This window comes from Gigantopelta aegis, chromosome 10, assembly GCF_016097555.1.
Source record: "Gigantopelta aegis isolate Gae_Host chromosome 10, Gae_host_genome, whole genome shotgun sequence".
NCBI classification, from domain to species: Eukaryota; Metazoa; Mollusca; class Gastropoda; order Neomphalida; family Peltospiridae; genus Gigantopelta; species Gigantopelta aegis.
This window is the reverse complement of record NC_054708.1, coordinates 87535569-87553559: the sequence shown is the minus strand read 5'-3', so window position 1 is coordinate 87553559 and position 17991 is coordinate 87535569. Positions and strand designations below refer to the sequence as shown.

Genomic DNA, 17991 nt, shown 5'->3' with positions numbered 1-17991 from the left:
TTCATTGGCTACTCTTTTCGATTAGCAGCAAGGGTTCTTTTATATGCACCATCCCACAGACAGGGTAGTACATACCATGGCTTTTGATATACCAGTTGTGGTGCACTGGCTGGAACGAGAAATAGCCCAATGGGCCCACTGATGGGGATCGATCCTACACCGACCGCGTGTTGAGCGAGCGCTTTACCACTGGGCTACGTCTCGCCCCCACATTTGTATGTGACCTAAAACTAGCAGTTATGGCCAATTAATAATGAAGAATGGCATGCACTGGTATTAAAACTGAATACGGTTGGTTTATTTTAAATGCTTGAATACTAAAAATACTTAATACTGGTCCATTTTGATTGTTTAAGCTTTGTTCCAACAGATATGAATGCATGTTAGAATACATTTGGTAGTAAATTAGCCAAGAAGCTTCTTCAAAGTTGCATTTTGTTTGACTCTGAAATACTTGAATTTAGCTAGCCAATTAAAATAGTTTTTGTCCTAAACACTCAAAGAATCTCTTTGTTTTAGCTACTTTACTTGGTATTCAATTCAGCATCTCATTTTTCTACTTCATTTCATGATACATTTTTAATCTCCATCAGCTGCATTTACATCGTATCATTTCTGTCATTCTTTTTTTGATGTACTTTTGTTCAACCAGCTGAGTTGGGGTATTTATGTTACACATAATTGCTGATGTTATTTTTTACACTTCTCAAAAAAGCTAAAATGGGTATTTATGTAACATATTTCTACTATTTGTTTTTATACCTATTTCTAATCTCTTGACAAGCTGTGTTAGGAGTTTACTGTGTGTTTCTTGGTGTATTTTTCTTTCCCCACATCCCCCTGCCTCTCGGTGGTCTCTGCTGCGACTGTATCACCGGTCTCTCTAGTCGCGCGTCACGCCCCGCCATCTGAGGCCGAGGACCGCCTGCCATCCGAGGAGGACAGGCGCCAGAAGAACTGACAACATCAAACCTGTTGGGAGGTAAAACCATTTCCTGCATCAAGTCAGGTAGATGTAGTAACGGTTTTGACAGTGGTGGGTTTGGAAAGGTCATCGCCTCAAAGGGCGGCGGGTTTGACGGGGGTGGGTTAGGAAAGGTCATGGTCTCAAAGGGTGGTGGGTATGTGTGCGAGTGTGACAGACTGGTACCAGTTCCTCGTCCTCTCAACACTGCACTGGGGTTTGGTGGTCTGGTTATTCCAAATCGCTGATGGGGTAGAATTGCACCTCGTGTGACTGGTCTGGCACCCACGATTCTCTGGTCGTACCGAAACTTTGAAATGTCCTGGTCCATCGGTGCTATGGGGGGTGCCCCAAGGTAAGACAATCTTGTGAAATGCAAACCTTGTCGATTACCTGAATGTAAAGTAAAGTAAAGAAAAAGTAAAAATAAATTAATTTAAAATTATAATACATTTCATTATTTAAAAAACCCCACCAACATATGCACTGAAATAAACTTCCTGTGTACTGACACCCAATAACCGATCTCTATTTTTGTGCTGGGGTGTCGTTAAACATTCATTCATTCATTTGTTGAATTCTGGTGTATGTGGGGGATGTTTGTGTGATGCGTCACTGCGATGATGTTTCATCATCTCTTGTTCTCAGCTTGACTAACCTGTACATTTCAATATTGTTTGAAAATCTTCAAGGAAATGATATCAGATTAACGATGAGTAATAAACAAAATACCCAATTTGCTACTTAGCAATACTGTTTTGCATTCTTGAGGTAATATTGTCCTTCACTTGCCAAAGGCTTGCGATGCTCATATGAATAGAGCCAAAGGCTTGCAAAGAATAAAATCAGTTAAACAGTACTGCCTCAGAGCTTGTTGCATATTCTCTAACTTAAACAGTACTGCCTCACAGCTTGTTGCATATTCTCTAACTTAAACAGTACTGCCTCACAGCTTGTTGCAAACATCGTTCAGGTGACACATATTTTTAAACAGTAGTTGTTATAACACAATAATGACAAAACTTGGAGCAAATAAGAAAGCAGGGTTGTTACTTTCGAATACAGTCTTTTAAGTGCAGTAATGTCATTGTAAACACCACTAAAATACTTCACTGTGCTGAGAACAGACAAACAACTTGGTGTGCCCCTCTTGGTCACTTGTAAAGCCCAGTTATTATCAGCTGTCATCACTTTTGCTGCATTGACATTAAACAAAATATGACTAAAAGGTTTTGGTTTTGCTTATATTAATTATCTGTTGTACCTTCACGATTACTTGCTTTAGGCTACATAAAGAAAAATGCTGCTGAAGGTACAAAAACCTAATGCAATCCTCTCCCTGAACTATACTGTGGCATGACTATAAGCAGCAGTTCATAAATGTCAACTTTAAGCAGTGTCCACAAAGTAAAACACTCTCCTAAAAGTAATGGGCCGAATTTACGATGCCTGTTTTTCTTAAACACAGGTGTTTTAGCATTGTAAATGTCTGTAGTTGCACGCATGTGTAAGACATAGACAGGTGTTTTGGCATTGTAAATGTCTGTGGTTACACGTGTGTGTAAGACATAGACAGGTGTTTTAGCATTGTAAATGTCTGTGGTTACACATGTGTGTAAGACATAGACAGGTGTTTTAGCATTGTAAATGTCTGTGGTTACACACGTGTGTAAGACATAGACAGGTGTTTTAGCATTGTAAATGTCTGTAGTTACACACGTGTGTAAGACAGACAGGTGTTTAAGCATTGTAAATGTCTGCAGTTACACACATGTGTAAGACATAGACAGGTGTTTTAGCAGTTACACATGTGTGTAAGACATAGACAGGTGTTTAAGCATTGTAAATGTCTGCACTTACACACGTGTGTAAGACATAGACAGGCTTTGTAAATTTGGCCTGATATGTCAATATTTTTATTAACATTTCTTTAAGTTTTAAAAACATTAATTGCAATTTACTCTCTCCCACCCAGTGTACAATATGATCAGTTACAAAAATGCCAACAACCATCTACATACCTAACCACGAGAACACCTAACCAACCTTAGGCCAACAACCGTCCACATACCTAACCAGGAGGACACCTAACCTACCTTTGTGATCGAGGCCAACAACCATCCACATACCTAACCAGGAGGACACCTAACCTACCTTTGTGATCGAGGCCAACAACCGTCCACATACTTAACCAGGAGGACACCTAACCTACGTTTGTGATCGAGGCCAATAACCGTCCACATACTTAACCACGAGGACCTTTGTGATCGAGGCCAACAACTGTCCACATACCTAACCAGTACACCTAACCTACCTTTGTGATCGAGGCCAATAACCGTCCACATATCTAATCAGGAGGACACCTAACCTACCTTTGTGATCGAGGCCAATAACCGTCCACATATCTAATCAGGAGGACACCTAACCTACCTTTGTGATCGAGGCCAATAACCGTCCACATATCTAATCAGGAGGACACCTAACCTACCTTTGTGATCGAGAGCCTGCAGGTAAATCTGCAGCGTGTTGCAGTTGATCTCGATGAGACCGAGCGTGACGACTGTGGCAGCGAGAGGAGGCTCAAGGTCCTGTCTGACGATCGACAGCACCATGTTCTGAGCGGCGGGCACAGACCGCGGGAACACCGACAGGTATGGGTCGTCCACGATCTCCGTCCCGTACATGACCATCTTCAGCGACAGCTCCAGCTCCTGCCAGGTGAGCGTACGGCCGTCAAGCGTCTGTGAGCACAGGTAGCCGTAGATTTCCTGGAGGAAGTCCTCGATCACCAGCAGCACCTCGGCCGGGGTCAGCCGGCTGGACAGACGCAGTTCGCGCGGCACCTCCACCACGCTCGGCCGGCTGTAGATGCTCAGCTTCTTGCACTGGTTGAAGATGTGGCGCGCCTCTGCGACCAGGCCGGTCTCGGCGCACGATACGACGAGCAGGCGCAGTGTCTGGGTCTCCAGTGACTGCATGCAGAATGCAGACACGTGGAGGTTGAACATCTTGACGGCCGACACCATGTCTCCCATGTTCACCGCCTTGCAGATCAGGTTATTCTGAAGACTGGTGAATTCTGAAAGAACAAGTAAATGAACAAATGAAAGTGTGGATGATGAATAAATTAACAAATAAAATCTAACCACTGTGTGTCAAACAAAGAAATAGGAATCAACAATGAAAAACAGTAGAAATACCACTGTTATGTCTTACTGTAAAACCAACAAACAATAGAATTAAACATATGGAAATATCAAATAATGATTAACATTGTTGAAAACATTAGTGCAAAATTAGGGAAAATGTGGACCAAAAAAGCCTGCAATAAATGTCTGACAAAGTGATTATTATAACAAATGAATGGCAATCTAGGCCAATCAAAAGGATTCTGCACAATTAACTGTTTTTCCTACAGATATGGTGTTGGTCATAGTTGCACCTGTGTATATTCAATTCATACATGTTGAACAAACTTTCAACTTGTTCAAATGATCAAGGATTTATAGATTGTGAGAAATGGAGCTAAACAACAAATTAACGTCAAGCTAAACACAAGGACTGATGCAACCACCATCAGAAAGGTAACACCTATATTTCATCTTTGTACCATTCAGCACGAAGTGCAATACCTTGTGTTTGTGGGCTATTGCGAAATAGGACTTAGTCAAATAAACATAAATCAACTATAGTGTTCGAACAATCATTAGCCTGCAGAGGTTACATGTAAAAGATGTTGAAGAACAAAGCAAACTATTTACCTGGTTCTGACATGATACTTGTCTCACCTGCAAATTGAAAAATGGAAACTCAGACAACTGATATAAAATAAGCTACCACATATATACACTGATGTGAAAAGTGAAATAAGGAAACACATTGTACTTGAGACCAAATTTAATGTACGACTGGAGTGGTTGTGGAGGTATAAGATACAGAAGTATGTACAGACAGATGACAGTATTATGTACAGACTCCAATACGTACAGACAAATGAGAGACACTATACGTACAGACTTCCTTCTGACAGGATGTAAGACAGGATCCTGGCGGAACTCTTACAGAGACTAATATATACAGACAAATGACAGACACTATACGTACAAACTTCCTTCTGACAGAGGATGTGAGACAGGATCCTGGCAGAACTCTTACAGAGACCAATATATACAAATGAGAGACACTATAAGTACAGACTTCCTTCTGACAGAGGATGAGAGACAGGATCCTGGCGGCACTCTTACAGAGACTAATGTATACAAAAGACACACACTATACATACAGACTTCCTTCTGACAGAGAATGAGAGACAGGATCCTGGCGGCACTCTTACAGAGACTAATATATACAGACAAATGACAGACACTATACATACAGACTTCCGACAGAGGATGAGAGACAGGATCCTGGCGGAACTCTTACAGAGACTAATATATACAGACAAATGACAGACACTATACATACAGACTTCCTTCTGACAGAGGATGAGAGACAGGATCCTGGCGGAACTCTTACAGAGACTAATATATACAGACAAATGACAGACACTATACATACAGACTTCCGACAGAGGATGAGAGACAGGATCCTGAAGGCACTCTTACAGAGACTAATATATACAGACAAATGACAGACACTATACATACAGACTTCCTTCTGACAGAGGATGAGAGACAGGATCCTGGCGGCACTCTTACAGAGACTAATATATACAGACAAATGACAGACACTATACATAGACTTCCTTCTGACAGAGGATGTGAGACAGGATCCTGGTGGCACTCTTACAGAGACTAATATATACAGACAAATGACAGACACTATACGTACAGACTTCCTTCTGACAGAGGATGAGAGACAGGATCCTGGCGGCACTCTTACAATCACCTCTGACGAGGAACTGGTTGAGCAGCTTCATAACAAGGAAGAGGAATCTGCTGAGATCATCAACGCTCGCCATGTTCTCGGCTTGCCAGTTGAAGCCTGCAATTGAAGAACAGTTTCTCTTTGTTTACCTTCATTTCCATGCTCATATTCCATTACGGTTCAAGCCTGCTGCCTTTAACACACACCTCAACTGTCTGGGCTCTTCTAGTGCAGTGGGTTACTGCTTAGTTGTTAGTGAGAGAGAAGTTGGTGTAGTGGTCATAAACCACCTCAATGACAAGTTAAAACTCACTTTTAGTCGGAGCTGGTACTGGGATGAGAGCTCAGTACCTACCAGCCATAGGTCTGATAGCTCAATTGTTATACTACAGAGGACGGTTTCTCTTTTCAAGAACACTTTATCTGAATAAAATTTCAAACCCCATCCCAATGCTACATTTGTCCATTGACAGCAAGGGTTAATTTATATGAACTTTCCCACACACAGAACAGCACGTAACATGACATTTGGTATACCAGTTGTGGTATACCAGTGTGTGTGTGTGTGGAGGGAGTTCAATCCTACAACTGGCACCTCCAACTACTCTACTGATGGAGCTAGATCCTGGCCCCAGTTTTCATTATCAATTATTCATTGTTTAGTGATATGTAAGCACGAAAAATATATCGGCTATTGGCCTATCTGAAAAGTGAATTATAACATCAATACAGATATTTTAAATATTAAATCATGGTGTAAAAGCTGTGAAATTATATCAATAAAAACCCAATGATGCATACCAACTAAAAATAACAGTACCAAAATTAATTTTTCTTCAAAAAGTAAAAATAGACCCACTATAACCAATCCACCGAGATAATATATGGAGCCGATAAACATAAAAACACAACAAACAAAAACCAAAAGAAAAACCTTCAAATATCTGGACACAGAGGCGACATTCATCCATGTGAATACAGGTTTCCATGGCGACTGTGAGAAACTGCTGGTCTACGGCTGGATTTCGACTGCGACAAGGCAACTTGAATTCGAGTAACTTTGAGAGAAGCGTGTAGCAGTGACTCAGATTGTTACCATGGTAACAATGAAACAGCAGACTCCGACCAATCTGACCAATAGTGGAATAGTCCAGTGTAACATGAGGGTTGTCGTGACGATCTGAAAATTACACATTGGGAATCATCAGTGTTGCCAACCTCAGCTACCATTAATGTTCAGAAATATTTACCTATAACAATTACGCAGAATAAAATGTCTTGCCTACCATATGTTTATGGTGCACCGAGATGAACCGAGATGGAACATCCATAAGTGTAACCATAAACCTAGTTTCAATGACATAAGTGCAACTATATACCAAGTTTCAATGACCTAGAACTGATAGTTTCTGAAAAACTTACCTAAACGCCTTCGTCACCAGAAAATGAATACCTATATCTCTCGTTTTCACTTATAAAGGCGAGACAGTAATTTAATTAACAGACTAACATAAAACCAAATTGATAGGAGAATATGCATTTGTTTTAGGATAGGTGAAGTTGAAAAGAAATTAACAATACTTAACCCAACAAGTAACAAATATCTAACCTCTTTCAAACTCCTTTACCACATCCCGAAGAAATTCTGTGAAAGAATAAACTATTTGCTGGGTACTTTTTGAGTGGAGCAGCACATCACAGTATATCTGTAAGAGCTGTCTGTTGTTCACAGTGAAGCTGGCGCACACATCAATAAACGTCTGAGCCAGGTATCTCCAGTTCTCAGTCAGACCACAACCCTGAAACACACGTTCTAAATTTACAACATATCTCTCTATTAGTTTGTGGAGATTGCCCCAGAAAATCATTGTACCAAGTTTTAGAACAATACAATCCAAACTCTATAAGAAGAAAGACTTCAAAGGAAAAGTTGACGGACAAATTTCAGACAGACACCAGACAAATCGGTATTAGAAAAGCTCCACTACTGAATGTCATAGTAGATGTAAATGTTCTATTTAAAACTCTAGGACAAAACAGAACGTGAACAATTTTAATGTTACATTTTTATTTAAATTAATAAAACTAAATAATTTTTTATAAATTCCAATATAAATCTGAGTTGGCGAAGACTGCCCCAGAGAATCATAGTACCACGTTTCAGAACTATTCGATCAAAAGTCTAGAAGGTAGACCTTTAAATTTTCAATGTTAAATTTAATGTCTATTTAAAACGTTTAAATTTAAGAACAAATTCACAAATTAAACATTTCCTAAACATTTCTCTATTGGATTGTGAAGACTGTCCTGGAGAATCATAATACCATGTTTCAGAACTATCGGATCAAAACTAGGATGACTTTTAAATTTTCAATTTAAATTTAATAAAACATTTAATAAAAATTTCTAAATATCTTTCTATTAGTTTGTGAAGGGTGCCCCAGAGGAACATTGTACCAAAACAATGCAAACAAAACTGTCGATGGACAGATGCCAGACAAATCGGTATTAAAAAAGCTCCACTGACGGTAAAATAGCTAAAACTCAATGAATCTGTCGAGGCAGTTCAATCCTCTGACCCAAGCACCTTGGACAACTACCAAGTGAACTTAATCCCACCCTGGAAATTAAACACAAATTAACCAGTGTAATGCAAACAGAAATCACATTTTGTAAAGTGCACATCTGGACCTTTTTATTGATCACTAAAACTATAAAATTTAAGATAAATACAGCTTACTTACTTCCCAGTCTAGAAAAGCTGATGCTAGAATACATTTACTCTGACAGCAAATAGAAAAGCTAATGCTAAGGTTGACGATGGTCACTCTTCGTACCTTGTTTTGGCTTCGTACATATAACATATCTTACCATAATTTCCCTTGAAATCCATATTTTGTAAAAGGTACCATTTTTTATTCACAAGATTTTCTTCAAACACATTCAGGTGCATTAGTAATGTTAAAAACAAAAACAATTTCAATAGCAATTTTGAATTGGAATTTTTTCAGCATTCTTAAAATGGAAACTTTGTGTATTCAGTTTATAGTTATTGTAAGGAGATGCAAAGTGACATCATTGGAATACTAACGTCATTCAAATTCAAAATTAGCTATATTATTACAATGTTTAGCCAGATTAAAATAAAAACTGGTCTACTAACCTGGACAGCAGTCAAAATTCTATAACAAGCAGACAATGCTGTTTACAGGTCGGTATGTTTTTATTTTTCATAATTCTGGACAAAATATTAAATTTAAGTTTTAAAAGAAAGAAAGAAATAAAACATACTTTTTGTCAAATATATCTACATCAAAAAATTACCATTGGATATGTTTTATTTATTGTGTACCAAGCCAAAACAAGGGTGCGAAAAGTGACTGTCGTCAACCTTAAATTATCTTTATTCTGACAGCAAATAGAATAGCTAATGTTAGATTACCTTTATTCTGACAGCAAATAGAATACCTAATGCTAAATTACCTTTATTCTGACAGCAAATGCTTTCAACTCATCACTATACACTGGACAAATGTCTTCCTCATCTTCAAAGCCAATACAGATCTAAAGAATAAATAAGATGGACAGTTTATAATGTTTCTTAAAGGCAGAGTAAACTCAAAAAAGATATTTATGTGTTGGAAAGATGCATACCCAGACCACCAACACATACTGACACTTTAACAAATGAAAAATGCGTAATTTTAGAGTTAATAAAAAAACATGATTATTCCTGCTAACTGGGGGCAGCCATTTTGTTTCATGACGTCCGGTGGTATAGCTTAGGGTGAAGTGACGTCAGCTCCGTCCATCTGCTCTATGCACAGTGTAAACAAATGCTCTAATTTACAACAAGGCGCTTCGCTTTCATCAACCTGACTTGTAAAATAACATAAATGACTTGATAGTATAATAAACTATTTAACTAAATATATTTCAATTTGCATCAATAGAACAAAATGGAGTTATAGTATTTTTCTTTTTTTAAAAATCCAAAGAAAAAAATGCATATTACTAGGCCTATTGGTATGTTATGTTCGAGCAAAAACGACCACTCACGATACCCAAGTGATAATTTTCTTTTCTTTGGGACTACATAATTGGTCAGTTTTGTGATTTTAGATGGGAAAGTCTACTTAATCAAGGGTTTTACAGAATTACTTACAGTAATAAAGCAAAAGGCTGATCGATTACGATTAGAGGGGTGTCCGTGCGGTTAACACACAATACCCTGTGATCTTAATAAAAGAGGCACGTCTTTTTAGTGTCTAGACACAGTGTCTGGGGACCGTCTAAATATACACCTGCCAATCAGGAACTACAGGTACAGGCCACGGAAAGAACTAAGAAAATACTCCGATTATTATTTCAGTACGTGGGTTAATTTATGTACAAACCATAATACAGTTATTTCAACACTTTGACAATGGTGGTTTATTTTGTATTAAAAATAATATATAATTGTTGCTGGTTTACTGGGATGACTATTATTACAGAATATTGCGATGCATCTACATAAATCAGGTATGTTTTGTTTCTTCAGTTCGAAGACTAATTCCTGACGTGACACGTTAGGTATTACGTAACCACCAGCTCGCCAGGGGGCGTATTCACTGGGATGATACAAAATGGCTGCGCCCATTATATATAATAGCCGTCACATTTAACCGTTTTATTAATTAACTATACGATTATACTTGTTGATATTAAGCAATAATGTGCATTATATATCGTTGAATATGCATACCAGGTCAAATGCCTTGATTGTCCCTTCCTTTAAACCACATATGAAAGAAGCATTCAGAGAGTACTGACCAGCCTCGGTGGCGTCATGGTTACGCCATCGGTCAACAGGCTGGTTTCTGATCCCAGTCGAGGCATGGGATTTTTAATCCAGATACCAACTCCAAACCCTGAGTGAGTGCTCCGCAAGGCTCAATGGGTAGGTATAAACCACTTGCACTGACCAGTGATCCATAACTGGTTCAACAAAGGCCATGGTTTGTGCTATCCTGCCTGTGCCTAAAAGATCCCTTGCTGCTAATCGGAAAGAGTAGCCCATTAAGTGGCGACAGCGGGTTTCCTCTCAAAATCTGTGCGGTCCGTAACCATATGTCTGACGCCATATAACCGTAAATAAAATGTGTTGAGTGCGTCGTTAAATAAAACATTTCTTTCTTTCAGAGAGTACTGCTAAAAACAATACATATCCTCTATCGAGTCAAACAAATCTTCTTATCTCCTAACAGCCATAACTCAAGTGAAAACTGGGTGAATCGACAGTCAAACTTGATCTGTAACTGTACATGATAAAGCTCTACACAAAATTTTAGCTCAATATCTCAAGACATTGTGAAAAAAACCCACCCGGAAAACTATATGTGGAACAGATGGACGGACAGACAGAAGGACGGAGATGAAAATTATAGTCCCCCCAGGCTGGACCAGTGGAGAACTAATAAAAGAAAAAGGGGTGAGCTTTTATCCTCAGGGCAGGTGGGGTATGAAACTGTAGTGTTTTATAAATGTAGGCCTCATCATCATTGTCAGGTCAGACCGACTGTTTGACTGTTGTGGTGAATTAATACAATTTCAGACTTCAGATATGGGCATTATTACATACCATTTACCAAAGAAACAGTAACATAATAAACCTGCCATGATCTTACCGTCAATGTTGGGGAAACGGCTGACTTCAGTTGAACGGCTGCGTCACGTTCATGATGGCCGATACACATCTCAGCCAGGTCGACTAAAATCTGAAAATCAAACAACAGAAGTCAGCAACTGCAAAACTCTGAGAGCAATTGCTTTGTTTGCACGATGCTCATTCACTTCTTTAATTCAACCAGTGTTTTTTTTATCTCCATCGAAGTAGCTGAAAGCAAAGCAGTTTACCAAGACTGTAGTTTTACTTGTTTTACTGTAGCAGGGTTTTTCATAGAAGGCAGCTGGCAACTGCTGCTATGGCCACAATCTACTTCTTGGGCTTACAATTATACACCTCACTGTGTTCAGGAGATAGAGCTGTTTGCTTTTCTCCAACAGTGCCATACTTTAAAAAATAATTAATATAACAGCCAACATCGTGTTATGTCACCTTGGTTAGTTGTTCAATACATGTAGTTGTGTTAGTATGAAGTGCTCCTACTGGCAGTAGCTAGCGGGAATTTCCCTATTAGTTCAGTTGGTAGAGTGCTTGTCTGTGGTTTGAATCCTCTCACTGGTCGTTGATTTTTCTGTTACATACAGTTTATAAACTGTAATCAGTTAAGATGATCTAGGACAATAGTAAATTTGAGTAGTTAAAAAAACTAAAAACCCTCAACCCTATTAGCCCCGATTTCCTCACGCAACGAAATGAAATTCTCACAAGCAGAAATAAAGCTAAAGGATCTCACATTGTGGTTGACGTCGGGCAGATATTCGACAAAGCGTTCTCCCAGCATGCCGCGCAGCCACTGGATGCCGAATGTGGCATACTGCTCGGGCTTGTTGAGACACACCTGCAGCGCCATCTCCTGGACACGGGTCGGGATCATCAATTCCGAACACTCGGCTGCATACTTCAACACCTCCCACACCTTTTCCCAGCTCTCGCTCTCAATAAACGCTCTGCAAAGTTCAAATTTGTTTTATTTAACGACATCACTCGAGCACACTGATGTATTAATCATCGGCTATTGGATGTCAAACATTTGGTAATTTTGACAAATACTCATTAAAGAGGAAACTCACTACATTTTTCCATTAGTAGCAAGGGATCTTGTATACGTACCATCCCACAGACAGGATAGCACATACCACAGCCTTTGATATATCAGTCATGGAACTAGAAATAGCCCAATGGGCCACCAATGGAATGAATGAATGAATGTTTAACGACACCCCAACACGAAAAATACATCGGCTATTGGGTGTCAAACTATGGTAATGCAAATAAATAAAGTGATGATCAACATCAATATAAAAATTCAAGACTTAAACAAAAACAGTGTAAAGAACTGTGCAAAAACACAAATATCACAGAATTTTACGGATACTGAATTTTACACAAAACTTCAATTTTGTGCTGTACTGGCCATTCTCAAAGAGAATGTTACACTCCTGCACCACGGTGAGGTTACAGCACACGCAGGGGGGCCACCAATGGAGATCAATCCCAAACCGACTATGCATCAAGCAAGGATTTACCATTGTCATATGCCTCGCCCCTTAACGCTCTGGAATATAAAAGAGAATGATTGCTTACTGCCTTAGGATAATCCTGCGAAGGTTAGAATGGCTAATGCAGCAAAACTTAGCAATCCAAGAGGAATAGTCGAAAATCATTATTTATTCCAGTTTTGCAAATATATAAATAAATATATTGTAACGGCCATAGCGGATTCTTCTTCTCATTATATAAAGTGATTCAATAAATCAACAATGCAGTATTTGTAAATAATAAAAAAACATATTTTATTCAAATATTGTCTGTGTTGTCATGATAAAAAAAATACTGTTCTCAGTCTATTGAAGTAGATAAGTGAGCCACAGCAGATTAAATTAATTTAATTTAATATCAAGATTAATTTATTTTGGATCATTTAAATAAATGGGTTTTTCTTTTGTAAAGAATAATAACAATAATTTGTAATTACTCTTATCTTTAAAAAGAATAAATTATATTTGTTTCTATTATGTACCTTTAAATATTGAAGAAATTGGGAAATATTTATTTTATCTTTATCTTTGTTCTTCTTGTTGTCTAAATTTAGCCAACTGACTCTGTCACGGCTGAAACCAAAGAGTCATCAATCTGACGTCACTTGCTTTTATACTAAATTTACTATACCACCAGACCTGTCAACCCTCCCGGATTCCACAGGAGTCTCCCTGTATTTGATCAAATCTCCGAGCACCTGCACGGGAGACACTTTCTCCTGTTAAATGACATTTTTGTAAGCATTAAAAAAAAAATCACTCGTTTTGCCAAAATAACACAAGGGAAGTAACTCATTCTCATTCGGAAAATGTCGACTACTTTCGGTTTCCAAGAATGTAACAGGCCGAATTATCCCGACTGTTTAACCTTTGCCGAAGTAAGACCTGTGGGATATTTATATTGTTAAAAAAGCGCATGGAGTTTATAAAATGACGTGTTATTATAAATTATAATGTTTGTCATCATCATAATGGCTACAAAGCGTGTTGCCACTAATTTAACAGGCTGTGTATTGCCATTCAGTGGTGCTATATATATATAACTATCCAATTTAGTTCTAACAACGGCTCTGAATTGTAAAATGTCTTCCCACTAGATTACATAATGATATAATGCAACTGTAACGAATCTGAAGTACCAGACTGGCCCAGAGTTGACAGCGATACACACGATGCACATTAAAATCACGTCACAGCAAGACAACGAAAAGACCAATTAGCTATATAAACATACTTGTGTCAGTTAAGTTTGTATGTTTGTGCAGTAAAATGTTGGTAACAAGGGTACACTTCAAGAGATTATTTTTGTACAATTAATAAATGTTGTGTTTGAAGTAAAGTTATCACGGAAATGGGTATAATTCCGGTAAATTTCACACGATGTCCGTAATGAGGTTTTACTTATGATTAATGGAAATACAATATTTATTGCATCATTAGACCGGCCTCGGTGGCGTCATGGTTAGGCCATCGGTCAACAGGCTGGTAGGTACTAGGTTCGGATCCCAGTCGAGGCATGGGATTTTTAATCCAGATACCGACTCCAAACCCTGAGTGAGTGCTTCGCAAGACTCAATGGGTAGGTGTAAACCACTTGCACCGACCAGTGATCCATAACTGGTTCAACAAAGGCCATGGTTTGTGCTATCCTGTCTGTGGGAAGCGCAAATAAAAGATCCCTTGCTGCTAATCGGAAAGAGTAGCCCATGAAGTGGCTACAGCAGGTTTCCTCCAAAATCTGTGTGGTCTTTAACCATATGTCTGACGCCATATAACCGTAAATAAAATGTGTTGAGTGCGTCGTTAAATAAAACATTTCTTTCTTTCTTTTTTATTGCATCATTATAATGATTTTAAATAAGTACCACGCCACTCTTCCTCATAATAGTAAAAACTGAATATTAATGTACAAGATTTATATAAATTTGTCTTAGGTACTTAGCTACACTAACCACAAATGATGATGTAACCTTTAAGTGTAATACCGTAAATGTACTAATTAATTTTTTAATTTCTTGTTGGATAAAAGAGTTATTTAAAAAAAAAAAAAATGTATTAAATCATAATAATATTTAAACTTCAAAAAAAATTAATAATAATATATATTTTTAATTAATTTATTGTGTTTTTGTTTTTTGGTTTTTTTAAATGCCAAGATCTAAGGTTAACAAGTATATATGACATTATGTAGTGTTCATATAACTTATTGTAATATATATATATTTTTTTTATTCTTGCGATTTTGGGTTAAATTGTGTTAATTTAAAAAATCTGCTTTTTCACAAAATCTCCTGCTTTTTCAACACACACCACCTGCTTTTTCTTGACTAAAGGTTGACAGGTCTGTATACCACGTGACATCATCTGACCAATGATAATTTAAGAAAAATGCAGATGGCGATCAAGCTAAAAATGGGATCTACTTTTACAAATCAGGAATTACAATAGCAAAATGCAATATCTCAGAAGGCGGTTGAACAGGAAAAATGGTAGTTATATATCAGGAATCTAACAGTATTTTTTATCTCACCAACTACCACCCACTTTAATAAGATCTGATGCCGCAATCAGCACTGCCACCAGTCGATAATACATTAACGGTAAGTACAAAATGAATGAAAATAATAAATTATAAATAGTAAATGCAATATTCCAGGAGGCAGTCGAGCTAAAATAGTTGTATTTTTATACAAGGAATCTTAAAATATTTTTAGCTCATTGGCTGCCTTCCTGTTTACCAAGTTTTTTTAACATTTGAAAAATGTATCATTTACAACTCCGACACACAATGTTAACCATTTGATTCTGGTCTGTCCCATGTCAAAACATCAATATTTTAAAATAATTTATTTTTAAATTAACAACTGCAAGTACAGCTGAAAAGGAGTTAACATTCCAACTATAATACATTTTGCTATCCGTGTTGCCTAATAGTTTGTATTAAGCACAAGTGATTATTCAAAGCAACTGAACGAACAGTAACGGAAATATTTATATTTCTACAGTTGATGACAATACAATCTCAACGATAAAAGTACGTCTGATAAATTACTAATTTTTTCTAATTCATCACAAAAATTAAATCTAAATGTTATTTCATGTCATTATATCGTTCAATTAAGTCTACTGCTAGTCAAAGTTCATAAATTCTATTTATAACTATTTTGCTTAGCGCTGCCTTGACCTGTCGCAGCTAGTAAGCATGGCGGTCGCTGTCAAAACAAGGAAGTAAATCTTAAATGAATGCCGGCGTTTATGCCGAAGTAATAAAGAACTATGCGGTAGAAACTTAGCGAAATCAATCTGTAAGTAAGAATCATTTATACTATATAGGTACCTTGTCAATTAGTAAAATAAACCATTAATAATTACTACGAACGATGTCCAAATACATGTAACACTGTTAACGTATTTTTGTTGGATGCACTAAACAACAGAACAGTGTCCATAAATATTACTACCATAATAAGTTGTAATTTAACTGTAATCCACACCTTAGGTGGGGCCATTACAATATATATTGTAGTTATACAAATTGAGTACCATTAATCTCTCACAACCTTTGTAGTATGACATCATACAATATACATGATGTCATTCTTTGTAAGACTCTACCTACATTTTGTCACATTCAAAAGCATTTCTTAACTCGTATTTCATAAATAAATATACACGTTTTGTATCTGTTTGTATATACTGTCTTGAAACAAATGAGTTAAAGAGTATCTTTATTGAAAATCTCGTCTGAAATAGTCAAGTCAAGTCAAGCCAAGCCAATATTAGGTAACCTATACCTTGGGTGAGTGACAGAAAATATACAAATGTTCTAGTCATCCTAGCTTGCCAATGTACATAGTGATTGCAGGATAAAATGTGTTAGATTACAAATAAATCAGAAGTTTATTTCTCAAAGATTACCAAAAATAGCTATGAAATGTGGTAATCGCATGTTTATTTTAGATGTGTTTAAGTCTTAAATATGGGCAAAGTATACTGAATGCCAAAAGAAACACCAATATTATTTAAAATAATAAACATTAAATTTAGTTTTTAAAGATTTAGGATTAACACATATTGAAATTTATGAGAATTACAGGCCGATACATCATTTAACACATTGAGCATATGTAATCAGTAAAGCTATTCTAATTAGAATTAACAATAGCATGATTTACATTTCTTTTAGGTTCAGTACATGATGTGTGTGCATGGTTTAAACACATGCATGGTTTAAACGCATGCATTTACTGTAAATAATTAAATCTACTAAACGGCTTTTTATGAACGTTACACTGGACTGACATAAATACCATTTGCAAATAATAATAAATAGTGAGAAAAATGAATGACCTCATTTTTCTTAACCCTCTGACGTGGAGAACGACATTTACTTCGCTTACCGCTTGATGGAGAAAACAAAATCTTGTGTTGTTTTGGCATTGCTGTGAATTAAATATGTTTTTTAAACTATGCATTGCACAAGAGTGCGTTTTTTTCAGTCATTACTTTAACAGGAAATATAATTCTATCAATAAGAAAGGTCACTCTTACTTTTACTGCAATAATTTGTTTACTTTACGACACTGAGTTAATGTTACTTGGCAATGACAAACAAAATTAATGGCCCCCATGAAATTTGCATGTGATTTGATGGCTATTTTTATTCACAAAGCATCTGTTTTAAACTGTACATAAAGTTTGTTTTGTTTAACGACACAACTAGAACACATCGATTTATTAATCATCGCCTATTGGATGTCAAACATTTGATAATTTTGACAGTGTCTTAGAGAGGAAACCCACTACAATTATTCCATTAGTAGCAAGGGATCTTTTATATGAATCATCCCACAGACAGGATAGTACATGTCACGGCCTTTGATGTACCAGTCGTGGTGCACTAGATGGAGTGAGAAATAGTCCAATGGGCCCAATCGATCTCTGGCCGACCCCGC

The 17991-nt window shown here is 37.2% G+C and overlaps 1 protein-coding gene across 1 annotated transcript in view; it reads right to left on the bottom strand.

Moving 5' to 3' along the window:
• Positions 1 to 87: 87 nt before the first annotated feature.
• Positions 88 to 17991, bottom strand: part of LOC121384232 — a 37893-nt gene continuing 19989 nt past the window's right edge. Inside the window, exons 7-15 of the mRNA XM_041514519.1 lie at positions 12232 to 12445; positions 11500 to 11589; positions 9314 to 9394; positions 7440 to 7629; positions 6765 to 7010; positions 5795 to 5947; positions 4726 to 4752; positions 3453 to 4043; positions 88 to 1357 (exon numbers count right to left, since the gene is read on the bottom strand). Of these exons, the coding sequence (XP_041370453.1) occupies positions 798 to 1357; positions 3453 to 4043; positions 4726 to 4752; positions 5795 to 5947; positions 6765 to 7010; positions 7440 to 7629; positions 9314 to 9394; positions 11500 to 11589; positions 12232 to 12445 (2152 nt within the window). The 3' untranslated portion in view covers positions 88 to 797. The remainder of the gene's footprint in view (positions 1358 to 3452; positions 4044 to 4725; positions 4753 to 5794; positions 5948 to 6764; positions 7011 to 7439; positions 7630 to 9313; positions 9395 to 11499; positions 11590 to 12231; positions 12446 to 17991) is intronic.